Here is a 27,984-nt window from a genome sequence, read left to right as displayed (position 1 = left end):
ATTTCCCATGACGTTCATCCAATCCCCACCCCCAAACGGCTCTCTTCTCTCCCTCTGTTTGGTACCGTCTGCCGCTCATCGTCGCAGCCCAAGCCTTGCCCCACCGCAGCTCATGACATTGCACGAAGCCACTGGTAACTTCTCTCCTCCATCTCTTTTTTCTCTCTGTCATTCTCTCGCTCTCTCTTTCTCTCTCACACATCTCCCCGCTGTATCGCAGCCTCACTGGGTGCTGCCGTCGACCAAGCCCTGCACCACGAGCACGCCATTGTACACCATCGGCCTGTAAGTCTCATATCTCTGTCTCACTCTGTTGAGAACCCTAAGTTGAAATTGGGGGAGAGAAGACAAAACTAAAGTAAGAATTAATTTGGGAAGACAGTTTATGAAGTGAAGTGGAAGAATAAGTTCAGATCTCGGAACGACATCGTTGTAGAGCTCAATGGAGTGCAGCGTTTTGGCTAGGGAGAAACGATGAAAGTCTGTTTAGTATTGTCATTTTTAAATAATACATTAAGCAATGTCGTTTTTTATTATGGGTCTGTCGTTTTTAGTAGGTCATACACAACGTGTTGTTGACATCAAACGTTGCATTTTTTTACTATTGTTATTTTAGCATTGGGTCTGTGTAAGTGATGTTAGCAAGTATAGAGTCTGTTACTGAATGGGAACGTGGGGAGCATACTGCGTATATGTGGAAGAATGTAACAAGGGAATCTCGTCTTGAATTGTACTAAATTTTTGGGTTTGCATTTAGAGGTTAGGGTTGCCTTGAACAATCCTTTATCCATATTGAATGAGCATAAGCAGTTTTCCATTCCAGTAATATTATGTGCTCTCTTGTATTCCTTCATAGAAAGTTTATTTACAACTAGTATCTTAGAGCCGACAATCCTCTATGACGGAGGGTACTCGTGATAGACAGAAACAAGAAGGTCTTCAGAAACAGGTGGATGCGCTGGAGGAAAAAATGGAGCAGCTCACTGCTATGGTTTGCATGTTGGTGGCTAACCTGTAAGAAATGGGTAACAGAGACCTATGTCACAAATGACAGATCAGAATCATCAAAGGGGCCTTACTCAGAGAGGGATTCGTTTAGACTTTCCTCATTTAGATGGGGAGAACCCCTCGAGATGGATATTCAAGGCTTCTCAATTTTTTGAATTCCACCAAACAAATCCCCAACAACGTTTGTTAATGGCCTCCTATCACATAGAAGGAAATGCTCTTGTGTGGTACCAAGATGCTTTACACACAGGCCAGTTTCACAATTGGGAGATCCTTACTTGAGCTATGTTGATTTGGTTCGAACCAACGTCTTATGATGATTCCATGGAGACACTCACTCATCTTAAGCAAACATCAACAATAGCAAGTTACAAGGCTCAATTCGAGGCACTCTCCAACAGACTACGGGGACTCTCGGAACAGGATGAAATCAAGTTACCAATTCGGATGTTTAACCCCATTAACTTAAATGCTGCTTTTGGTTTAGGTCGGATTCAAGAGGAGTATTTGACTAGCACTAAGAAATCCTTGAAATTACACACGAAAAAGGGCACTAGGTCTGGAGGTACATTTTCTAATGTAGCGAGCCATGTGGGAGAAGGGAATACTAAAAACCATAAATTCAATTCCTATACTAAAAAAGTTCCATCAGTGACAATGGATGAGAAACATAGAAAGTGTCTTTGTTATCATTGTGAGGAAAAGTGGAACCAAACTCACATGTGTAAAACTCCTAGAATTTATCTTTTACAAGCTCAAAAAGACATTGATGACTCTGAAGGGAAAGGGAAAACAGTACCAGTGTTTAACTGTGTGGAACCTTAGATTTCCCTTAATGCAATTACAGATACACCAAACTCTGGAACTATGAGATTAGTTGGCAAGGTGGGGAATGAGCAGGTGGTGATTTTGGTCGATTCGGGAAGCACACACAATTTTTAGACCCATATTGCCAAGAACAATAGCTTGCTGATTGATGAGTCTTAGAAAATTGCCGTTGAAGTTGCAAATGGCCAGATTATCAGAAGTATGGGTTACTACAACACAGTCAAAATGAAGATATAAGGACTCGATTTGAACCTTCCTTCTATATATTACCCATTGGGGGAAATTTTTGTATGGGGGAAAGAGGGTAGAATTGTTGGGATTTAGTTTAAGAGAACTCTCGATTGAGGGAAGTAATAAGTTTATGATTACTTTTGTCAATAGGGGAAAGACACTGTTTCTGCAAATTGTGGTGGAGAAGCAGGGGGAGGAACAAACTGAGTGGGGAGGGGATGTGCAAAAAATCCTATCTAAGTCTAAAGGGGTCTTTGAAGAGTGCCAAAAGGGTTACATCCTGCACGGGTACAAGACCATAAGATTACACTCAAGGAAGGTACTTAGCCTGTAAATGCTAGGCCATATCATTATCCCCACTATCAAAAGGCAAAAATCGAAAAAATTGTAGTTGAGTTGTTAGAAACAGGGGTAGTGAGCCCTAACACCAGCCCTTTTTCTTCACCTGTATTGTTAGTCCATAAAGCGAAAGGAAGTTGGCGTATGTGCGTGGATTATAGGGAATTAAACCAAGAGACAGTGAAAGATAAATTCTCTATTCTGGTTATTGATGAGTTATTAGATGAGCTCTATGGGTCGTGGTTTTCTCAAAATTGGACCTAAGGTCCGGATACCACCAAATAAGAGTAGTTCCGAAGGATGTGGTTTTGGACTCAGGAAGGACACTATGAGTTTTTGGTGATGCCCTTTGAGTTGACTAACACCCCTTCAACCTTTCAAGGGTTGATGAACCATGTGTTTCGGCCATATTTGAGGAAATTTGTACTGGTATTTTGTGATGACATACTAGTATACAGTAAAGGCTGGGCAAAGCACGTAGAGCATTTGGGAAAGATGCTGGAAGTTTTGCTAAAAATTAGCTATATGCGAAGTTATCGAAATGTAAGTTTGGAGTGTCTGAGATTGATTATTTGGGGGCATGGCATAAATGCAGGTGGGGTAATGGCAGACCCCAACAAAGTGGCTACAATGCTTGATTGGCCAACACCGGTGAATGTGAAACCCCTAAGAGGTTTTTTGGGATTGACGAGATATTATCGTAAGTTCATAAAATATTATGGGACCATTGCCGTTCCACTCACAAATTTGCTTAAGAAAAATTCATTTGTATGGAATGAGGAAGCAATGAGGGCTTTTATTGAGTTGAAATCAGCAATTACCTAGACTCCAGTCCTTAGTTTACCAGATTTTTCTAAACCATTTTTCATTGAATGTGATGCTAGTGGAAGGGGAATGAGAGCAGTATTGATGCAGTCGGGATAGCCCCTTGCTTATATGAGCAAGGCACTTAAGGGGAAGACCCCTCTTCTCTCTACTTATGAGAAGGAACTTCTGGCCTTGGTAATAGGAAATGGAGGCCTTATCTTTTAGGGTAGTCCTTTGTGGTGAAGACACACTAGTAGACCTTGAAATTTTTGCTGGAACAAAGGGTTGGAACAATGGCTCAACAAAGGTGGGTAAGTAAACTACTAGGGTATGATTTTGTAATTACTTACAATATGGGTAAGGAAAATCTAGTTGCTGATGCTTTGTCAAGAAAATGGGAGGAAGAGGAGTTGGTTGAGGATTCCCTAGCTATGATCTCTTTCCCTAATCCTAAATGGGTCGTTGAACTAAAGGAGAGCTATGAGAAGTCTGCTGAAATGAAGGAAATCCTTGAGAAGTTGCAGAATAACATATCACTACCAAGGGGGTATCAAGTACAACAAGGGTTAATATTGAAGAAGGGTAGAATTGTGATCTTCATTTAAGAGTAAGGTGATGTATTTTATTCACAATCACTCCTTTGGGGGCTACTCTGGCTATTTAAAGACATATCAAAGGGCTAAGAGAGACTTTTATTGGAAGAGAATGAAGGAAGACATAAAGAGGCTCATCCGGGAATGTGACACATGCCAAGCAGTGAAATATGAGACAACTCCACAAGCAGGGCTATTGCAACCCCTGCCAACACCTCAGAAAGCCTGGACCAACATCTATATGTATTTAATAGAGGGGCTACCTTTGTCTCATGGTCAAAATGTTATCCTAGTGGTGATTTACAAGTTTAAAAAATTTGGCCACTTCATAACTCTATCTCATCCTTATACAGCCTCTGTGGTGGCCAATTTATTTTGGAATCATGTTTTCAAATTACATGGACTTCCATGAACTATTGTCACTAACAGGGACCCTATCTTTGTGAGCTCCTTTTGGAAGGTTTTTTTCTTATTACAGGGGTCTACTCTCAATCACAGCTCTACTTACCATCCCCAATTAGATGGACAAATAGAGATCTTAAACAAATGCGTGGAGGGCTACCTAAGATGTTATGCAGGACTGAAACCTCAAAGATGGGCACAATGGCTACCCTTTGCATAATTGTGGTACAACACCTCATATCACACGGCAACTAAGTTGACCCCATTTGAAGCCTTGTATGGCTACCCCCACCCCGACTCTTATCCTATGTCCCAGGAACATCATCAAACAATTCAGTGGACCAAACATTAAAAACTAGGGTTCAGATCATCAAAACATTAAGGAGAATTTGGAAGCAGCTAGAAACAAAATGAAAGTATAGGCTGATAAGCACAGATCAGAGAGAAAAATTGACGTCAGTGACTGGGTGTACCTGCGGCTACAGCCATACCACCAAAGATCCATAGTTAGTCGCCGGAATTTGAAGCTGCGCGCCCCCCCACCCCCACCCCAATGCTATTATGGTCCCTTCCAAGTGGAGCATGCAGAGGATAGGTGAGGTGGCCTATCGCCTCAGGTTGCCGACGACATCATAAATCCATCCCACCTTCCATGTCTCATGCCTTAGCAAAAGGTGGGAGCTCAGATTCAGCCCTTAGCAACTCTCCCTCCAATGGATGCACATGGTGAGATACAATCGGAGCTGGAGTCTATTGTTGATTGGCATATGAAACGTCATGGGGACAAGGCGGTGACAGAAGTTTTGGTGAAATGGACAGGTGCCACTGGCGAAGAAAACACATGGGAGATCCTGTGAAAACTTCAGCAATGATTTTAGCACCTTGTGGGCAAGGTGCTGTAAAGGAAGAGAGATTTGTTGAGAACCCTAAGTTGAAATTGGGGGAGAGAAGGCAAAACTGAAGTGAGAAGTAATATGGGAAGACAGTTTATAAAGTGAAGTGGAAGAATAGGCTTAGATCTTTGAACGACGCCGTTGTAGGGTTCAATGGAGTGCAACGTTTGGGCCAGGGTGATCGAAGCGTTTCATTAGGCTCGGTTTGTATTCACAATCCATCCCAATTCATCTCAACTCATCTCACTACTATTCAGCAATTTTAACTCACAAATCTCACTACTATTCACAACCTATCTCAACTCATCTCAATTCATCTTCAAATCCAAACGATACTTAAATCTGCTATAATTGTCGTTTTTAAATAATAAATAAAGTAATGTCATTTTTTATTATGGGTCTGTCGCCTTTAGTAGGTCAGACGCAACGTGTTGTCGACATCAAGCGGTGCGTTTTTTAACTACTGTTATTTTAGCATTAGGTGATGTTAGCAAGTCTAGAGTCTGTTACTGAAGGGGAACGTGGGGGCGTGCTGCGTATCTGAGGAAGAACGGAACAAGGGAATCTCACCTTGAGTTGTACTGAATTTCTGGGTTTGCATTCGGAGGTTAGGAACTTAGGGTTGCCTTTAACAATCCTTTATCCGTATTGAATGAGTATGAGCAGTTTTCCATTCCAGTAATATTCTGTGCTCTCTTGTATTCTTTCGTAGAAAGTTTCTTTACACACTCTCCCTCCGATTTCCCTCCTCTCTTGTCGCCCTCTACCTTCTTGTTGCTCTCTGCTCCACCGCGCCACGCTGCTCCTTCTCGTTCCGGCCACCATTCGCCGCAGGTAAGCCCCTCTCTCTTCTTCCGTCGGTCTCTCTCTCTCTCTCTCTGTCTCTCTCTCTCTCACGTTCTCTTCCTTTTACCCCTCTCTGTCTCCGCCACCCCTCTGTCTCTCTCTCCGTTCTCTCCTCATGAGCGCAGACCCCTGTCCCGACGCCTCCGTGCCTCACTCTATGTTCCTCTCATTTTCACTCTCTCTCTCTCTGTCCGGTCTTTCCTCCATGTGTCCCTCATCATTTCAACTTGGATCTAACTTCTCTTTTGGTTGTCACAGAGCACCTCGATCATCCCTTGACAGCGGCATCTTGCTCTCCAATCCAATCAACCACCGCACGGAGGTAAGTGACTCTCGGACTAACCTTGAAAATGATTGTTGATGGAATTGTGAAATTGTGTTCTGTGTGACCGTGTGCTGTGTGAAGTGATGGAATATTGTGCAGTTTGTGATGTGGCCGTGTGTTTTGTGAAGTGATGGGACATATGTGTAGTTGTGATGTGGTTGTGTGAAGTGTTGGGATGAACAATGTAGTTTTGTGACATGCCATGTGAAGTGTTTATTTTGTTGTGTGAGTGCTGTGGTGTTTTGTATATATTAAATTCCATTGTTGTTATTTCATAAGAGGGGAATTTTCCCTCAATCACACTGTCGTTTAGTCCCAATGGGGAGTTGGAATTTCCCACTATTGCACGGGCTTACAGCTTGTGAATGTGTCCTGTAAATCCCCTCCCTTGCACTGAATTACAGCATGTGAATGCTTGCTGGAAAATTTCCCCACGTGCCCTGTTTTCATCATGTAATTATTTGTTGAATGTTTATCATTGGCCTGTTTCATATCTATAATTGTTTGCTGAATTTCTTACTATTGAATTGGGACTTATGCGTGGAAATTGATCTCTGTAAAATTGTTGGATTTTTGTATTCAAGGGCTTTTTGTGGGTGTGTGCATTTCGCGACCCTAAGCCGAGCTAGGGCATTATCCCGGTGGAGCTCGTTTGGTTACTCGGGAGTGCATAAAACTGAGTGACATCCCTTGGGTTGTCGTCGGGGGACAACAGGCTCGGGCAAGACAGTAACGCTCACAAAACCCAGCCTTCAACCGCTCCTCACAATGAGAGTGAGAGAGAGAGAGAGAGAGAGAGAGAGAGAGAGAGAGAGAGAGGCCTAACTGTGTATGTGGCTGCAATTTTGGAGAAGCTGGCTGCAACGTTAGAAAAATACTTATATAGTGGTGTATTAATTGACTGGTTTATGTATAGAAAAACTCAAATTGACAAGAAGCAAAAAGGGAATGAATCTTGACTTAAGATAACATCTTATTTTTTAATAAGAAACGCCTCTTGACCAATGACTATTGCTTCCATCCCCTTCGTCCCTTCTCTTCCCCTCGTTTCCCTTCTTTGTCTCTAACATCTCTCGTGCAGGTGGCCCAAACCGCCATTCGCCGGCATATCTGCCACCGTTTCTATTTTCTAGAGCCTCCAGGATCGTGTATGTTTGCTTCTTATTTGTCCTCTTTATTTGAACTTCGGTTTTTTTTTCATCTTTGAATCGGCGTTTATGTCCTGCCTACAAGCCTTCTCAGTTTTTCTGTTTTTTTTCTTAAAATAAAAAATTCTAAATAAATTCCCTACTCATTCTCTCTTGGCTTCTTATATAGCGATTAAATTATGCTCATTCACACGTGTGATTTGCTTGCTAAGCTCCACATATTGCTTCTTTTGAAGTTTGGCCGAGGATCGTATGTAGCTGCTTCATCTCGCACTACTCCAGCTCCTCGAGAAGCGGAGGTTATACAAGTATGTTTGGGACAATTTAAAAAAATCATGTATTTTGGTGTCTCTTATCTTGTTCATCATTATCATCTCAGTCTCTCTCGTCCCAGAATCCGGCCTTTGATACATTATCTCTTCCATTTTTTCGCCTTCTTCTTTCCTTCTCGATTTTTGTCATTCTCATTTTTTTCTATTGAGTTCTACATTATCACAACATCAATTCCCTCAAACCCAACCACCGTTTTGGAGGAAATTTATTTCTAATTGCCCTATCCATTTGCCTGTGTTACCATTGGCTCTCTTTGTACCTCTTCTCCTTACATTATCAGCTTGTCTATTCTAGTTTGTTTCTTGGTAATTTCAAATTTTACATGCTGACGATAATTTATTCAACTTTTTGTGTACTTTATTTCTCTGTGGGTTTTTGCTTCGGATTTATTGAGAGAATGAATTCTTTTGTTTTGAAATTCTAGGCGGTTAGAGCCCCTGGGTGATACCTACTACAGTGGTTGTGCTTTTGGCCAGTTGGACAAATCTAAGCGGTATTCCACAAATTACAACTATGTGGAAGATGATACTTATTTGTATTCTGTGGTGCGTTTGGCAAGAGCTACGTTTGAGAACAAGGAGCGCTCATTAGGGGAGCTTAGATTATTTTTTGTTAGAACTTTGTTTTTCCCTTGATTTCAAAGCTGTTGACTTCAATGCCCTTGATTTTCATGATTTTTTTTGTTTCCATTTCTTCCTCCTAGATAGGTGTTACTTTTTATATACCATCTTGTGTACTTGGACTACACCTATTCTTATTAATACGGTCATTTTCTTATAAAACAAAAGTTTTGAGATTCTACAGTGAAAATCTGTCATTGCTTTTGGTGCTTCTATTTATTCTTATTACTTTTTTTTTTTTTTTTTTGTGTTTTTTGACGTCTGAACTCTTATTTTCAATCAGATTGGCTACAGTTGGTACTTAGTACTTGCATGAATTATGGTTTTTATTACTAGCTGTGCTAGGCACAAGCCTACTGTACATTACGACAATGGCTGTGTGTAAGTAATTTATCTCACTATTCTCCACTTATTCATTGCTTTAATTTTAATGTGTTTTTGCATTGCATTTTGACAATGGTTGTGTGTGTTACTGCTACATGCGTCTTTTTTTCCCTTCCCTAGATGTTGTGAGGTCTGTGGAAAGGTTCTCCATCAAGATGTGTTCACCGAAGAACCTACTTTTGTCAAGGGTGCAGGAGGAGAGGTATGCCATTGTTTTCTTGTTAATGTTCTTATCCAAACTCAATGAGTTGATGAGATGAGGTGTCACATTTCAAGGAGTTAGCAATATAGATACATAGTTTGTATTGAGTCTGATATTGTTTCTATATTTTTGTGCACTTGCTTTTGGGCAGGTTTTGTTTGTTAGGACAATTTATAGTTGCATAGGTACTTTTTGATGAGTAGCTGCGACAGTTTAGTTTTATATTATTTCAGTACTACCATAGCATGTTAGAAATATCACCTATTGGCATATATTTGGACCAACTAATAGAGTTGCTGGTGCTTTAAAATCATGAGTAATTCGTTGCATAAATTTAAGATTTGGAAATGGTAAGGAGGATGGTCCCTGAATAAGGCCCTTCTGCGCCAGATGCTCTAATGTAGCAATTCTTTTTTAATAAAATGTTGAGAGCTTTGAATTTTCACTGATTGGGATAGTCATATTTTGTTTGAGTTGAGCCCTTCATAATCAAAATGATTTTGTAGTTTCTTCATGGACCTGATCTCATTGGAGCATGGATTTCGGAAATTTTGGGCTATTTTTGTTAGAAAACAGTTGATGTTCATTTTCCATTGTTACGTATATTTGCATTTAACATTTTTAATTATATTTCTATTGTTTCAATTTTTTCTGACCTCCTTCCCGAGAACTATTTAAGTTCTCATATTGATTTTGTATGCTGAAAATGTGCATAAATTACAATACCATCAAATTATAGAGGAATTGCTTTCCCTATAAAAAAAAAAAAGAGGAATTTCTTTCAGTAATTTATTATCTATTCATTTATATATATATATATATATATATATATATATAAAGGAAAATGATAGTATGACTCCCAAATATGCCCACCAAATGTGCCTACTCATATATATTTTTTTATTATTATTTTTTTCTTAGTGGTTAAGGAAATGACTATTAGTGAATTTATATATATATATATGTATATTTCTTAATGGTTAAGGTTGTTTAAAGAATACTTAAAGAAAAACAAAAACACTCATTTGCACTAGTGTGCATATTTGGGGTACACATTTGGTGTACACCCTAGCATTGTCCATATTTAATACTAGACATGAGTAACTCGAGGAATCGTAATGTATATTCTGCTTGACTTTTGATTTTTATACCATATTTTAGTGAAATATAGATCACTTGTGTGTTGGAGTTTATAAATTAGAGTTGCATTATTTTTTAAACGCTTACGATCAATTGAAAGTATGTTGTACTTGCATTTTGGTTTTTATTCCATATTTATTTTTTTGTCCTGGAAATCTTTATCTGCAGAGTCGAGTGGCAGGTTCCTATGTAAGATCCATTCAAAGTGGTTATTCAGAATCATTTAGGAGGACCATAGATAAAGGTTTCTTATTATGACTTGTAAATGTTTACTTCTACATCTTTCTTGTTTTAGTTTATCATAGTGTGAGCTTCAGTTTCAATTTCAGAGTGTCAACATTGTTGTAAAAGAAATATTGTTGTGTGCATAAACTTTTTTTTGATAAGTCGTTGTGTGCTTAAACTTATAGTGCATTTTGTACAATATCCTATATAAAATTCAAAGCTTGAGGCAACTGAGCTTGGACTGGTAAGCCATGTGTGACGCTAGTATCAAGCTATTTTCTGGAAGTAAATACTATAGTTCATAACCTTTGCACTTTTGGTTTATGATGTTTTTAGTGTAAAAAATACAATTTTCACTCTCAAACTCTGGGAATTTGGTTCTTGAAGTTTTATTTAAGCAATGTTTAGATTATACTTGCAATAGCCCATGTTTAGTATAAGAGGGTGGTAAATAGACATTGCTTGGGAAAGATAGATAGGTTCTTGCCCTAATGATTTCAAGGAGCTCCGATCATAATCTTGATTAGTCTTTTTGGAGAATAGGCCCATAAGTGGTTTGGTTTTTCCTTGGATTGTTACAATTCAGCCGCATGTCAATATTCTTTTGGTATACATTAACAGTTTAGTGGATATAATGATTTCTATAGAGAGAGCCTTTGAGGAAACATTGTATGGGTTTACCATGCATGATATTCCTAGGGATTTTTGTAATATGATGACGCATGTGTTATATGCATATAAATCTCATTTATTTTGATATTTCTGTTACTGTCCAGCAACGCCTATATTTTCTGGCTCACGAGATAGTTCATCTCTAATCAAACATATTTTTTTTTATTATATGGCAGGGAGAGATGAGATTGATCGTATGGTTACAGCCTTTAATATAAGTGGTGGCGACTCTATAATTAATCCCGCCTGTTCATTTTATCAGGTATGTAATTTTTTCGGTTGCTATGGCATATTCAATGGAATATTATTTGTCAAACATTTAATTTGGGTGTAAGTTTTTGCAGATAGCAGTTGAACGGAATTTTACTAGGGGGCGTAGAACAGAGCAAGTTGCTGCTGCGTGCCTTTATATTGCATGTCGGTAAGTGACTCTATATGTAATTCCTTAAATTGTGAAATTATGGTTAGGCCATGCAAAACTAGGTTCTACATTATTTTGTCTTTATATATATTTAAAATTAGACGGCCCCGACATTATAGTCATGAACGACTCAAAGGGTCTTACACAACAATGTGGAAAGAGGACTAAAACATGCCCATTGAAAGACTCTACCGAGACAAAGGTGGGCTGTCAAGAATCTTGGAACATTTAATTGACATTTAAGAACTTGGATCGGAAGGAATGAATTAACAAATGCAGTATTGAATGTAAATAATCCTACGAAACAAAGTACACTGCTTGAGTTCTATTTATCTGGCCAATGAGGGTGTTTTACTTTTACTTTTGGATGAGAGGCCCTAAGGGCAGAAAGGAGGGGAAAGGAGGAGATTCAAATCAGTGGCCTCTATTTTATGAGCTAAATCGTTTGAAGGATACCTCCTTTTTAAACATGAGTTATCTTGCCTAACATATGGAGGTGATTGATATATTTAGTGATCAGAATATATGAAATATTTGCACCAAGTCTTCGTTCCTTTGTTGTGCTTTTATCTAAAAACTTTGATGTGAACTTAAATGCCCCAACTTCTTGTCATGCTCTCATTGTAAGAAGTTGGCATTATCATTTTATTTTGTGCTTGTGCACACATGCATCTTTCCTGTAGTTTATTGTGATTGGGTTTAAGTGGAATTATGGGAAATTATTTGGGTAAATCATCTTTGCCCTTGTTGGGCCATATAGCAGGAACCAAATCAGAGTTAGTTTCCAAAATTTATTTACGCTGTTTTTTTTAATCTTTTCACTAAAAGTCTTTCTGCGATATAGTCAAATGAAATGAATCTGTGGCTTCTCAAACATGCTTTTTGAAATAATTTTTTCCAAGCATCAAACATATTGAAAAAACAGAAAAAGTTCGCTGGGGGTAGACATCATTGATCATTGTGTTACAATTTATAATTAAGATCAATAAGATCAACAAAAATGATGAGCACCAGAACAGCCTAAAAAGTCATTTAATAATATGATTGCTCAACATTATTAAAGACAGGTGTTTTATTGTTCAATGAATGCTCAGCATTTTTAAAGATATGATTATCCCATTCAAGCTGAAACTGCAAACTTCAAGACATTGTGATCTGTTATTCGACCAGGCAAGAAATATTGCAGTAGAGGCATTGAGAAATGTTTTTTGGTATTTTCCAGAAACTGAAACGGTAAAAGCGAATCCATGATATTAAGTAAATGCTGTAATTTTCCATTTGGTCTATTATCTAGATTATAGCCTAATCAATGTGAAAACTTAATGCCCATTGACTACAGTGGCAAATTGAGCAACCCGTCCCCCAAGGCAAGGAAAAAAAAAAAAGAAGAAAGAGAGAAGAAAAAGAAAAAAAAAAAAACATTGTTATGAATTATGAGCTCAATAGTTACCAAAATTCACGTTGCTACCATTTACTCAACTTGATAAACAGTGTATGTACCTGCGAATACCATTGAATTAAATGTATGCTTTTAAATTTACCTATCAATTGTTTCATAGCTTTTATTTCTTTTGGATGACAGTAGTTGGTGCTTTGATTTGCATGTAAAAACGATTGTATCATGTGTTACATTTCATGAATAGGGACTCAGTAAATAATGCTAACTTTTTATGTTTTTTGCAGTGTAGCTAGAGATCCAAAGCCATTTCTTCTTATTGATTTTTCAGAGTTTCTAGGGATAAATGTGTAAGAGAGAACCTACTTTAGTATCAACTTTTTGATTTTTTATGTGCAGTCAATATTAAGATTAAATAGTTATTGATTATACAATCTTGAATTCATGTCTTTTGACTTGTACTATTTACTGCAGCATTTGTTTTTTTTATCGGTAACCTCAGCTTTTGTTTTTTCAAAACAATTCTGCAGTTATGTGCTAGGCGCTGTATTTTTGCAGCTTTGCCAACTTCTAAGCCTTGGAGAGCATCCTACTATTGTAAAACCTGTTGATCCTTCACTTTATATTCCTCGATTTGCAGAAAGTAAGAACCTACTATTCCCTGTTGATAGTCACATTCCAAGAAAATTGTATTTCCATCTCTTGTTTCCTTTACATTTATTTTTTTTTATAAGTAAAAATATTATACATATCAATAAGAATAACCAAGTACACTGGATGTGTACAAGAAAACACCTAGCCCATACTAGAGAGCTCCTAATGACCCCAAGCCTGAATACAATGGAATACACCAAGTCCGAATTGGAATAGAACACACCTCCCCAGCCCCAACCCCTTGTTTCCCGTAAGACTAATACTCCACCCTAAACTCCCTTTACGAGGACGTCTTCATAATGCCCTCCCTTTAGTATTCCCTTGACTTGAGCTACCTCCCTTAGTGTCATAGTTGATTGCCCAAGAAAGATGCTTTAACTTCCTACTTTTCTTAGAACTTGATTTGGTTTCAAGCGAGTGGCCCGCCTCAATCGCAGTGAGTAGTGCTTTAAATTGGTCTTCACATCCTCCATATGAAAGCGCTACAATATGCAGAATCTCGTTAACCTTATGCAGAACCCAATCCTATGGTGAACCCGCTATATTGTTTTTCAAAGGAAGAGAAACCAGGGGAACAACATTATCCCCAGACACAGTTCCCAATTGCACTTCCGACCCTAGACATTCCTCCTCAAAAGACACCAACGACAAACCCATAATTTCCTCCCCGCCATGTCCTGCGTTCAAATCTCGAACCTCCTCAACAGCTATATTGTTGTCGTCCATTGCTGTTGTCACCATAATTTCGTGTTACACTCCTTCCCGTAGGTTAGGAATATTACGAAGCATACATAACATAATACCCGGTAAAGGGATTCATATCCTGAAATACCTCATTTATTGAAAAGTATCAAAATATTAAGGCCTCATTTGTTTACAGGAAACTTCTCAACTCATCTTATCTCATATAATCATTACAACTTTCCCAAATTCTCATATAATATAAAATAAACAATTCAACTTTTTCAAATGTCAAAACAAAAATAATATTAAACAAGTATATTCTAACAATATTTTATTCAACTTTCAACTTTTATCCCAACTCATCTAATCTTATCTCATCTGTGAAAACAAACGAGGCCGAAAACTGAATTGAACATAATTGTTTCAAAAACTGAACGTAAAGTAAAAGTGCATAAACTAATCCTACGAATGACATAAAAGAAATCTAATGCTTGTGTGAATATCACTTATTTCTTCTTAAGTCTTTGTACTAGATCTACTCCTAGCCATCTAGCTATGCATCATCATAATCACCATCTGTGAGAATTAGACATAGAAGAAAACAGGAAGACAAACAAAAATGAGTCGAATGCTCAGTAAGTAGCACATCATACCGTAAAATATAATTTAGCCTAGCATAGACTTATTTTCTGAAGACTCTTCACAACATGCATACAACATCACATATTCACAATCATACACGTAACCTAACTTTTTGAAAAACTTTACATACATACATATATTGTTATAGATTCACATAGCATATCAATTCATCATTAACATGAGCGGAATCATACATAATCATGGCAAACATGTGACGTGAATGCATAATAACTTGTTTATCTTGTCTTAACATGGAGTGAAACAGGCTTGAGTCCATGATTCACTTAACTTGCATATCGTCTCTTAACATGAAGTGAAACACGCTTGAGTCTGTGTTTCACCTAACTTGCATAACTTGTCATAACATGGAGTGAAACACACTTGAGTCCATATTTCACTTAACTTGCATAACATGGAGTGAAACACGCTTGAGTCCATGTTTCACCTAACTTGCATAACTTGTCATAACATGGAGTGAAACACGTTTGAGTCCGTGTTTCACTTAACTCGTATTATATGGAGTGAAACACGTTTGAGTCCATGTTTCACTTAACTTGTGGTTAACCACGCTTGAGTCCGTGGCACTGTCTTAAAACTTCTTATCTTTCTTAATGCATGAGAATTTATTAGGTTTCATGAACTTTTCTAACATGGCATATTCTTGTTCATGACATAACGTAACATGACATATTCTTGTACATGGCATAGTGTAACATGGCATTTTCTTGTACATGGCATAGCATAACATGACATGACATGACATGATCTGAACATTTTATTACATTTCATGGCATACATGATTTAAGTACCACGTGAACATGGCATACATGATCCAAGTACTACATGAATATGGCATATATGATCTAAGTACTACATGAACATGGCGTACATAATCTAAGTACTACATGAGCATGGCATACATAATCTGGCTATTCTATTACATGGCATACTTGACTTAAATTACTACATGAACATCTCATGGCTTCCATGTGATTTTAGTAACATTCAATCCATAAAACAACAAATTCGTTTATTCAAGCATAATCTCATATTTCATCAAAGATCGTGAAAAGAATCTAACCTTGACTTGTCTCTTAGCGTAACGTAGATAACCATCATAAGTACATCATATTTTCATACATAACAATAATATTCACAGTACGCATGCATTTATATGATCATACTATTTACCTCTTAACGCTGCTTCCTGATTTTCAACTTGTAGCGTGTTACCTATACGAGGTACTCGATGTTGCTAATTTTCTAGATAAATGTGCCGTGGTTCTTTACGTGATTAAATACAAAATTAGAATTTAACATAGTAGTTATCTTGTTTCCTTGCAAAATTAATGAATGCTTGTAATATATAATTAATCATGACTAAATAATTTAGTCGTATAATTGTGTTTAATAGAAATCTGCTAGATACACTGCTGAAACTAAATTTATAAAGGAAGTTTAATAATCATAATTCAATACTTAGTAATATATACTAAAGCCCTTAAATATTTTCCGATAAATATAAGGTTTTTGGCTAACTTTCACTGGAATAAGACCTAGACCATTGTAAGGCAAATATAAGGGTTTTCCTGTGAAATACAACGAGCCCAAAATAAACATCAGGCCCACATTGATTCAGCCCACTCAAAAAATAAGGAGGCATTCGGCCGAATGGGCTTAAGGCCCAAGGGCCCATTTCCAGATTAAGAGGTAGAAGCTTTCTTTGGAAGGCACAAGGCCAAGACACAGAGAGCTCCTAAATATGGGAGGGAGTCATGCGATAACAGGGGACTCACCGAGGGAAGGAGGCTGAGGCGATGGCGGCTCTGGAGTGGTTGGAAGTGACCGGTGACGCGACTAGGTCCTCTGGCAGTGGTGCGACGCAAGAGAGAGAGTGAGAGAGTTATGCCGGGAACTGAAAATCACGGGAAGAGAGAGAGATCCCGTCGGGGACTTATCGGAAAGGAGTGGGTTTAACGGGGTTGGGCTGGTCGGCGATTTTTGGGCAGCCGGGGTAGTGCTCCGACATCCTCTGTGGTGGATTCCAGCAAGGTGAGTGTCTCGGTTGGCTGTGAGAGTGGTTTTCTCGATTTGCAAAGGCTATTTACGTTCGGCTAGTGTGTATAATGTTTCTTGTGTTTATTTTTGAGGGTCCTGTGGGGTTCTTATTGACAATGGGAAGGAATAACGCAAGTCTTCAGGAGATTGGCTATAGTTTGAAGTTGTCTAGACTTTAGGAATTTATTCATACAAGGATATAGATTTTGAAAGGATTTTGAAGAGTTGAGTTGGAGTTAGTTTCAAACTAGGAACCTAATGGATGACTATACGAAGATTTTGATAGGGAAAGAATCACTATTTTAATTTATCTGTTAGCATATTTCCTAAAATAATGATAAAAAAATAAAATAAAACAATAATACTAATTTTAAGCCCTAAATTTGGACCCGTATGTTACATTTCGGCATAGGTGCCGTCGTTCCATCAACGAGGACATTGCTTGTAGGTGCTCCATCCCCCGACAATTTGTTTGGTGCCACTTTTACAGACCCTACTCCTCCCTCAGGAGGCATAGAACAAGTAGGGGAAGCACTACTTTCTGTTATCCCATTTTCATCTTCTGAAAGAGTCTCGTCTGCTTCTTCCAAAGTACTCAAAACCTTGGAAGGACCCTCATCTACAACTAAAAGTGAACCCTGGAAAAATGTACCAACTTGAGATGCCCTGTGCCGGTGCACTTGAGGCCTTCAAACCCGTAGGATCTACCCCCCCCCCCCCCCCCCCCCCCCCCGTTGGTTTTCGATCCACCACCCAAATCCGTGACTAGGTTTAGCCCCTTATCCACTTTAATCATAAGATCTCTCACATATTCCATAACTCCCGTCAATTGAGCTCTGACAGCCCACAAGACCCCCTTCACTTCTCCCACCCTCAAACACCCGACAGAGGCAACCATTCCACCTTGCAACACATGGTGCTTACTTTCCACTTCTCCCAATGTCACCTAACAGCTTTTGTCTCTTACAAGTGTCTTACCCTTTCCTTCCGCCATGGATCTATTCTCTGCCAGACTACCTGCTAGTGACCTCAACACCGAGGCGTACAAGGCACCTTTGACTGAGGGAGCTCTTCCCATTGTCTTTCCATCAACAAACTCCCTTCTATTTGCTTGCTTCAAAACAACGGCTTTGGACCCAGTGATGCTTCAAATGGAATGCAGAAAACCTTTCCATCTAATGCCATTTGCACCTTCCGGGATCACCAACAAACCTTTCCTCCCATTCTGAAAATTTGAGAGTTGCAGAAAACTACCCCTTGCGTTAATATGATGTTGAATGATGAGAACTCCATTACCCATCCTTAGCTCCCTAAAGAATCCCTCATGACAGGTGAGTTCTAAACAATCCTCTATCCCCGTAGCTACCCATGAAGCTATCGTCTCACATAGACACATGAACTTAGCCATCCTTTTACTCCTTTCAAAGATGTGAAAACTATTTCCTCCCCACTTTCGTAAAAATGAAAGCTTTTTTATTCCACCTTGAACCACCTCTTACCATCCATCTGAGATGAATCCATGTCATGCGTCGTCATCCTCCGATCCCAAATCCCAGGATCATCTCACTTCGTCATCTCAAGGAGAGAAGATGTTATACGGGAATGAAATGCAGATCTGAGATGTTATATGAGAAAAGAGTTATAGAACTACCCCAGATTTGTGTCAACGAACCAAAGGAGTGGAAAATCCCAGTCGTCGGAGGGAGGACCAATGCCGGAGTGCCCTCAGAGGAGTCGTTAGAGCCCGTCGGTCTTGTCTGTGGTGGTGGCGAAGGCACAAGTTTGACGGTCGATGTCGCCTACGAGAGATCTCCTTGTCACTGAGAATCTCGTCGATGTAGCCCCAGAGAAACACTCTAGGTCGCCGAAGGGAGGACTGACTCTGGACTGCCCTCAACGGTGTCACTGGAGCTCGTTGATCTTGTCTGTGGCAGTTGTGGGGTGCCTTAGGTTTTGGGTGGAGGGTGACGGCGGGGATTGGGTACCTTAGGGTTTTCTCTCTCCGTTCAACTTGTTTTGGCATATCCCTTTACATTTATTTTTCCCCTCATCTCTGATTTTGAAATTTTCCAGTGTTTGTGGCCTTCGTCCTTTTAACTTGCGTAATTGTTTGGCATTAGATTAGCAGACCTAAGTGTGGTTCTAGAGGATACAGGATAAAAAAGAGGAACTGCAGAGTCTTTGACTCTCATTCCAGTAAGAAATGAGGATATAGTATACTTGGTAACTTCAATCCCGTATTTGATTATTTTATGCTTTAAAACCTACTTCCTGAAGAAAGCCTGTTGCATCTTTTGGGTGCATCTGTTTTTTGCTTTTATCCTTGGAACAAACTCAATCCTTAAAATTTATAGTTTTGTATGTCAAAAGATCCTGAGAATGTAGAAGCAGTGTAAGACTACATGTTTTCGTAATCAGCTAAGATAAAGAAAAGAAATGAAGACAAAAAAGAAGAGATAAATATTTATAATGGATATTTATAATGGGTACATCTGAAAACTTTGAAGAAGACATTACTTTTGTTTATTAGGCGATAGACATGGTATATTAGAATGAATGTAGAACAAGGATATGTAATTGGAGGAGTTATATGATACAACTCATAGTTCATTAGATACACTATTAGGGATTAGAGCTAGCAGATTCATTGAAAGTGGTATGACCTTTATATTTGTTTCAAATGTAAACAAAACATATTTGCCAACTATTTTGAAGAAGCAATTTTTATTTTTTTGCAGAATTATTAAAGGAAAGGAACATGAAGGTCTGTGGAACTGCATTACACATTATAGCAAGCATGAAAAGAGATTGGATTCAGGTAAAAGCACTTATATTTTTCTATGTTTGATGACTGTGAAACTTACTGGGATCTTATATCATTCACAGACAGGCAGAAAACCTAGTGGGCTGTGTGGTGCAGCATTATATATATCTGCCCTATCACATGGGTACAGATTTTCAAAGTCTGACATTGTAAGTCCAGCTTACTTGGAATTCTCTGTTGTGTGCAAATTGATGCATTGGACGATAAACATCTAGGATTGGTTACATAAAAAGTTGATGCATTGATCCATTAGTTAGTGTACCTTTACTCTGAACTTTTTCCAGTACCAAGCAGATTGTTGAGAAGAAAAAAGTATATAGGGAGTACTCATGTATACTACCTGTGTATCTGGGCTTTGCCTTTTTCTATTAATAAAATCTCTATGATTATCTATAAAAAAAAAAGTATATAGAGAGTGAATGAAAGAATGATTTCTTGAAAATTCCAACATAGATCTGAAATCATGTTCTACAATCCTAGAAGCCTAAAAGAGTCCAAATCAACGCACAGATGTTTTAGATCTAAATCGTGGGAGTTTGATCCTTTTGTAGCCAACAGTTATGTTTTGTAGGGTCTTAATAAGGGTATTTTTTACCTGCCTAATATTCCATGGTATTCATGGTTATATTTTATTTTATTATTTCTTCTTGAACGGGAAATTATTTAAGATGAGTATGTTGGAATTCAGTAATGGAGTCATATGTTTAAATGTGAGATGATTGCTGTTAGAGAAAAGATGAGGGGGGAGTTGCTTAAACAGGGTTTCGACATGTGTAAAGGATAATGATTAACATGCTAATAAGGATGATTTAATTCAAGTTGGAATGAAAAGATGGAACGTGAGGGCCTAAAATGACATTGGTAGATGTAGAAATATATGATTATGGAGTCTAGAGAAGTGATAGAGGAAGGATAAGAGTGTATGTGTCCTGTGTACTTGGCTTCGCCTTTCTTTAATAAAATTCGTATTTACCGATAGAAAAAAAAAAAGAAAAAAAAAAAGAAAGATAGAGGAAGGATAAGAGATTTAATAATGATAAGATAACGTTGTACAAAAGGCTACATGTAGGCGATTCCACTGGTGGTTTAAAAAAGGATAAGTAAATGTTACTTGAGTCGAGTTGAGGGTCTTATAAAATTTTAATTCTTTTATAATCTATGGTTGGCGTTTTATCAGCCAAAAGAGAAAAGATGTGAGGGCCTTGCGTACATAAGGGTGAGGTAGTTGTTTTTGCATTGTGTTTTTCATCTTACTGAGATTTTATTATTGTTATAATCATTACTTATAATAATTATGATGATGCTGATGAGGATGATAATAATGTAGGAATAAAAATAAAATGGCATTCTCATTATCATTGTTATTGTCATTTCATGTGTGAGTCAAAGGTTGAATCATGTAAAGTTGTTCTCAGTGTTATGTGTAATCATTCTGCATTTTTCAAAATCTAGTCTCTAGATTTCTAGCTTGGGTCTTTTTATGTATGCCCACTCCCCATTGATTTGTCTAACACATTTCCTATGTAGTAATTTGCATATCATTTGCTTGAGGACTTTCACTTTTTTTTAAACTTCTTTTAGACACTTATAACAATAATTTTCTCTCATTTAGGCGTGTATACTTAAGGGAAGCACTATGCAGTGAAGAAATGTTGAAGGAGAACTATAAAAAGTTGTGATAGAGATTGTTGTGTATGTTTTATGTTTGGGAGTGAAAACATCTTAAATGATGAAAAAATCTCAGATTTGAGATTTTTTTTTGTAATAAAAAAATTTGAGATGTTTTTTTATTTCACAAACATGGCCTAAATCTTCCGTGTGCAAGGACATACAATCAGTCAACTAAGATTCAACCTTGTCCCTACATCTACATTTTTTGGGGATAGGCATTCCTGACCCCAATTTGTCTTGCTCTTGTGTCAAAGAATCCTAAACTATTCCCCTATGCTGTTATATTGCAAATTTGTTCTCTAACTTCGGCCACATTACCCAACGATTTGTTGTTCATGTGTTCTCATGTTATCTTTAGTTTTAGAGGCATTATGTTTAACAATGTTGCTTCAATATTGTGTAATTTTAGCAAACTGTTTTTTGTGTTTGTATCTTTCTTTTCTTAAAGTTACAAGGAATTTATAAATTGCTATCATCAAATAAGTTGATTATGATGAATTGTTGAATTACATCATCTCTCTAGTTCTGTGATACCCCCCATATGATGTGTAAGGGTAGGTGGCATATGGGATCTCACATTGCTTGGGAAGGAGAAGTTCTTGCTCTTTATAGTGTTCTAATGGAGCTCCAATTGTATCATTGACTAGTCCTTTTAGAGTATAGGCCATGTGGTTTGGGCCTTCCATTGAGATGTTACGAGTTCCTGACTTGTAACTAAGTTTCTGCATTTTTATATTTCCTTACTTGGGTTATGCCTATTTTCTTGTCTTAATATAACTCTCTTATCTATAAAAAAAAAAATATATATATATATATATTGAATTACATCATGATTCAAGCCTCTTCCACCTTTCTTTAATAGACGTGGTCAATAATCTGTCTCAAAAAGTTTCTTCAAGCATGATCCACTTTTGATAATCTCTTCTCATGCTCTTTTGAATAGGTAAAAATTGTACATATTTGTGAGGTAACGCTAACAAAACGATTGATGGAATTTGAGAATACAGATTCAGGGAGCTTAACGGTAAGTCTCACTCCTATTAGAACATGATGCATCACGCTTTATTGAACACATTTTAAAATTTTTTATATTTGTTACTTTCTTCAGTGATTACTTTTGAGACATGCTATAACGTGTCATGATATGCAAAGTCATAAGAAGATTTTGTCAATTGTAACCTCAAGTTAGTGTGTATTTGTCAATCTTAATGGGTTTCAATGCCTTTTATTCTGCTTACCAGAAATGGCTGGAGGAGGAAGTTTGGGCATTGCCTTTATTTGGCCTTTTCTATTTCTTCAATTTCTAGTAAGCAGAATAACAGCCATTAAGATTCAACCTTCAAGACTAAATAAATCTTTTAAATTATAAGCCTGATCCTTCACATTTTCTTTAACCTTCAGCCCGTCAAATCTTTCAAGAAAACGTCATAGAAGCTCTCTGGTGCTGCTTTCCTACATCAAAACATTAGCCTTTCATTTTTATTGTTCGATGAAAACAATTTTATTGATCATGAAATAGACAAAAGCCTAAGTATATGGGACATATACAAGAGCTTCGCCTATGCGTGCTAGTTTAGCAATACAAGGAAGTCATGAAAAGACATGCCATTAGCATTGGCCTTTCATTGACCTTAACAGCGAATTATTAGTTACATTTTTTAACATGTAAACTTAATTCTGAGAAGTTTGTCTCTACCGGTTGTAAATGCTGCGTACTTGTTACAGTTGCCGGAGTGTATTCTTGATGATAATGCACCATTGTTCAGCTTGTTAGTTTTTACAAGTTGTTAGCCAACATCATTGTTTAGATAAAATGTTGTGCTTGCAGGAACTTGATTCTGCTATAGTATGAGGTTGAAAGTTTTATTTGTATATTGCTTTCTAGTAGGTTGAGGAGTTGATTAAGAATGCTTCAGAGGTTAAGGCATGCGAGCTATCAGAGGATAGGTCCCTCAAGTCTGGGGAAGTGCTGTGTGAGCATAAAAATAGTGGGAAACCTCATTTTGCCCATGGACTTTGCAGAAGTTGTTACGAAGATGTAACTCCTCTCTCTTTTTTCATCTATCCATGCTCTTCATCAAGCTTTGCTTCTTCATGTTCATGCTTGTTTGTTGTTGTAGTTTGTTGAACTTTCTGGGGGACTGCATGGTGGGTCAGAACCTCCTGCATTTCAGCGGGCTGAAAGGGAGAGAATAGCCATGGAATCTGCTAATAAGCAGGGGGACGAATCAAGTGTTTTCTTAAAGCCTTGGCTAGGGTCAGAAAACATTGAACAGGTAACTGAAATGGTTGGTCCTATCTTGCCATTTCTAACTTCTTTATTGTATTATTTGTTTTTTATGTTTATGTTAACGAGTTTGAAGTCAATAGGTAATTTATGTATTAGAAAGAAATGGAGGGTGAAGGCTCATGTTTTATATTCCCCCATCTAGACTGAAAATAAACAATTTGGAGTACTAGTTTGGATCTATTCCATGTCTGTCTTCTAGCATATTACTGATTCTCAGAATTTATCAACATTTATGCCTAAATTCCAATTATTATTAATAACTTAATTTTTGCTTCTTTTATCTGATTTATTTTCTAGCTTGAAAGAAGCCAAAAGGCAACCAAGAATGAACAATTGGATTTGAGAGAGAATGATAGTAATTGTAAGTGTTACATGAAAATACTTTTAACAGAAGTTAAAAGTTGATCATAGTCCTGTACTTTTGTTCAACACACCTGCAAGCAATTTATATCGAGTAATATTCAATCTCAGCTGCTGCCATTGAAGATCAGATTGAAATAGATGGTGTTTCTGATGCATGCCAGAAATCCATGGATACAAGTTTGGTCAGTGATGATGAATCAGATGGCCTTTCTGATATTGATGATGTTGAGGTATGGAGCTTATTGTATTTACCTATAGATTTGTACCTCATTGTAGATTATGTTTTTCTTATGAGGGTTGTGTACATGCCGCACAAAGATTTTCAACTAGGTGCAAGAGTGGAACAATATATGCCCTTTATGTACTTTCAGTTGTCATATGAGTATCTTTATTCTTTATGAGGAAGCTTTGGGTCGACAATATCATCACAAAGGGGTGCAACCCAAGAACACAAGGTGATACAAGAGGAGTACCTATATAGAGTGGTGAAAGAAAACAAGATGACATAAAGTCTAATAAGAATTACAACTAGAAGTATTATGAATTCTGAATTTTATAGCTATAAAATATGTATATACTATTAAATATAAGAATGTCCAAGATATGGTATAAATACAAAACATCCCATCAATAATAATATCACTTGTCAGGAATTTTAATTTTGGTTAGTTTGAACTGTGGGATAACAATAATATCTCTTGTCAGGAATTCTATTTTCTCGTGAGTCTGAACAGTGAGGGATTAACTCTCAAGGTCTGAAAATCTTTTAGATGGGCACCAGTCAAAAAAAAATTCTTTTGACGAGTAACCAAAGTCATTGTGTCGGTGATGTTGCGTTTTCTTTTACCCATAAAATTATGCATGGTAATATTTACTTATGGTAGGAATGTGTTAATGTATGTATTGCTAGGTGAGTGGCTACCTCAACAATGAGGAGGAGATGCGTTTTAAGAAGATTATCTGGGAGGAAATGAACAAAGAGTATCTTCAGGTTAAAGATTCATTGCCACTTTGAATATACTTTTTGATGAAAACAAATCATAAATATTCTGACACTATATGTTGATCTTGCTTGATTATAAAATTTACTGTTGTCTCTATGGTTTCCAGGAACAAGCAGCAGCTGCTGCTGCTAAGATGGAAAGTCAGGCCAGCTTTCAGAACTCTTCTGGTGAATTGCGAGCTGCACATGAACTGGCTGCAGCAGCTGCGGCAGCTGTTGCAAAGTCAAGAAAGGTGCTCTTTTGCATGTCATATGTTGCACCACATTTTCAATTCATAGAACTCCTCAATTTTGATCGCTCATATCAGTGAAAAGACATCTTGAAGTGTGGTTGATTTTGTTAGAATTTTACATGTGAATTTCATGCATTATGTGACTGAAGTTAGGTGAAGTTTTCATATCAAACACAATGAATGAGATCAAATAATGTCTGTTACAAGTTTTGGCTAATTTGTAGCCAATATTCTGGACTAAATACTTCTATTTGCTTCTTTGTCAAGTTTAGATAGGGCACTACCTTGTGTTGATCCTGCAGGCAGGGCCCTGGCATATGTGATCCACTGATTCTAAACACTGCACTTTTTTTCCAACTAAAAAATGAAAAGAGCTTGACCCTGTGCAGTTTCTCTTGACAGCGGCTTATACCGTTGTTAAGATTCCTTCAAACATCTGCTTGTCAGTTAAACACAAAATGAATGTTTCTGCCTAAATAGTCTTTTAGCATGTACTCTCCTATCAACTGCCTGCACTTCATTTGTATATCCTCTCTATTTATTTATGATTGTGTTGAAATAATAGTTTTGTTTGTCTTGTAATTCTTATTACAAATTCTTTATATTCTAACGGTACCTTAACATGTTTGGTTTCCTATAAAATAGGAGCGGAAACGAAAACAAGATATGAATGCCAATCCTGCTCAAACTGCTGCAGAAGCAGCTCATCAAATGCTGATCAAGAAGGTAAGTCATGTAAAGATCAGTGCTGGAAGCAACTGAGTACTCAATATGTAAAATAGCTATGGAGCCTGTGGTATTTTGATCACATGGTAGTCAACTCAATCGAATTAATCAGAGTTCTATCTTTACTGATTCATCTATGGCTATTGTTTCCACTTAGCTTGATTTGGCACCATATTTTCTTCTTTAATATTCATTTCAGTAGTGGTCTTGTTTTCGGACATAAACTCTTTTATGGTTATTACTTTAGTTAGTTTTTTTTTTTTTTTTAATTACTCGTGGTAATGCCTCTGTTCTGATTGCACTCATTGTTCATGTTAATAGAGACTCAGTTCGAAAATCAACTACGATGTATTGGAGACACTCTTTGCGGAAAAGGTATGCTTATTTTCTTTTATTTTTATGGTAAAAAGTCTAAATTGGGATGTGATATATATCCTCATGCACACATAATTCCTTCTTGAACCTGGCTGTAGCAATAAAACAAACTTTTGGAGAGGGTATGATATACATTACCACTTACTCTTACAATTCATGTATTGTATCCACCAGTTCACAATAACTGAATAATCCAAAAACAAAATCTGAATATCAGTCGTTGGTAGTTACAAACAAATCACAAATATATATTTTGTAGTTGTCGTGTGTGCATGCAGGTGTATGGATACATTCCATTCGTAATGGTAGTCTTCTTATGTTTATAACATAGGAAAACTGTAAGAGCACAAGGATTTCTCTCCATTTTAATTTTTTTTATAAACAAAAGATACAATTTACAAGAGCAGAATCAATCCCAGCTGCTGGAATCATTAGTGTCGGGTGCGAGGGGGGATTGTTTAAGATGTGAATTTGAAGATTTTTTTGTTTCATTCTTAAATCTTTTCACTGTTTGTACTTATTATATCTTTATTTATTTCTGGCAGCCATCTTCTGATTCGAATAAAAAACTCAAAGCATCAAATGATGATGGCAATGCCAAAGGGCAAAGTAATGGTGTGAAAGAGCATGACGGGGATATCACAGACAATTATGATGAACTGGGACAAGGGTATGGAAACTTGGAACAGGAAGATGTCAACGGAACATATGGCAATGAATTGCATGTGGACTTCGAAAATGAAGAGGATGTTTATGGTTATAACTACGATAATGGTGAAGAGGAATATTGATGCAATGGGATATTGCAACTCATCAAAGGCTGATTTGATTTCACAACATCAGAGGGTACGGAATTAGGAAGGAAACATAAATTAAATTAAAGATTCTTCTAGTTTTCCCTTTCTAAGGCATGGGTCATTACGTTGAGAGTATTTTAATAAAATAAGTTGTAGAATAGTTATACGAGATTTTATAGAAGTATCCTCAATTTAAAAGTATAGTTGCAGAAATGTCGTGTATGTATCATTACTCTTTAAGAACGGTAACTTGTTCAGAACATTACAAACAAGATAGAGATGTTTGTCTTCATTGATCAGTTGGATACATAGCTAAGCTCCACAAATGAAATGTGTATGCTTAGATTATACCTTCTCAACCATCAAGCACCATTAGTTTAATCACTTAATGCAAAAGGATGGAATAAGAATTGATGACTTGTCACCCTAGGAGTAATATTATCTATCAGCAGTTTTAACTGAGACAAAAAAGAGTTTTAAAACAGAAATCAAGTTACAAGATGGGATTGTTGTTCTGTACCATTATGGAGTTTTGGCAGAATATATTATCAGCAGTCTTGATCATTCAAGGATTCGACTATGGATATTTTTTTTATTTTTTATTTTATGAAAAAAGAAAAGAAAAGAAAGTGTTGCATACAGGATAATAAGGTGGGATTGTTGTTCTGTACTACTGTGGAGTTATAACGCTTCCTTCAATTTCTTTGAAATAGGTTTAGAGGGTACAAGGTCAAATGTCAAAAAAGATGATGTCTTTTGCTCTTAGGTGGATTGGCCATTCATAATCCTAAAAGTGGTATCATAGTTAAAAATAAAAAAATAAAAAATAAAAAGCTATTTATACTTACAAT

At 37.2% G+C, this 27,984-nt stretch overlaps 1 protein-coding gene across 4 annotated transcripts; it reads left to right on the top strand.

The window, feature by feature from the left end:
* The first annotated feature begins 15 nt into the window (after positions 1-15).
* Positions 16-27,421, top strand: LOC121262575 (transcription factor IIIB 60 kDa subunit-like). 4 transcript variants are annotated; one of them, XM_041165100.1, is made up of 22 exons: positions 16-134; positions 221-285; positions 6,206-6,269; positions 8,657-8,754; positions 8,878-8,959; positions 10,268-10,343; positions 11,173-11,258; positions 11,332-11,417; positions 13,101-13,163; positions 13,344-13,456; positions 19,590-19,669; positions 19,738-19,824; positions 22,290-22,370; positions 23,235-23,384; positions 23,467-23,622; positions 23,934-23,997; positions 24,108-24,229; positions 24,910-24,990; positions 25,110-25,235; positions 25,881-25,961; positions 26,283-26,336; positions 26,882-27,421. In XM_041165100.1, the coding sequence occupies exons 4-22, from the start codon at positions 8,693-8,695 to the stop codon at positions 27,125-27,127; spliced, it is 1,896 nt and encodes a 631-aa protein (XP_041021034.1). In that variant the 5' UTR covers positions 16-134; positions 221-285; positions 6,206-6,269; positions 8,657-8,692; the 3' UTR covers positions 27,128-27,421. The 4 variants fall into 4 exon arrangements, with proteins under 4 accessions (XP_041021034.1, XP_041021036.1, XP_041021032.1 ...); XM_041165098.1 differs by lacking the exons at positions 16-134; positions 221-285 and adding exons at positions 5,594-5,708; positions 5,814-5,935; XM_041165102.1 differs by lacking the exons at positions 16-134; positions 221-285 and adding an exon at positions 5,589-5,935 and having other exon boundaries at positions 11,341-11,417.
* The last annotated feature ends 563 nt before the right edge of the window (positions 27,422-27,984 follow it).

This window comes from Juglans microcarpa x Juglans regia, chromosome 4S, assembly GCF_004785595.1.
Source record: "Juglans microcarpa x Juglans regia isolate MS1-56 chromosome 4S, Jm3101_v1.0, whole genome shotgun sequence".
Lineage (NCBI taxonomy): Eukaryota > Viridiplantae > Streptophyta > Magnoliopsida > Fagales > Juglandaceae > Juglans > Juglans microcarpa x Juglans regia.
This window is presented reverse-complemented; position numbering and strand designations above follow the sequence as displayed.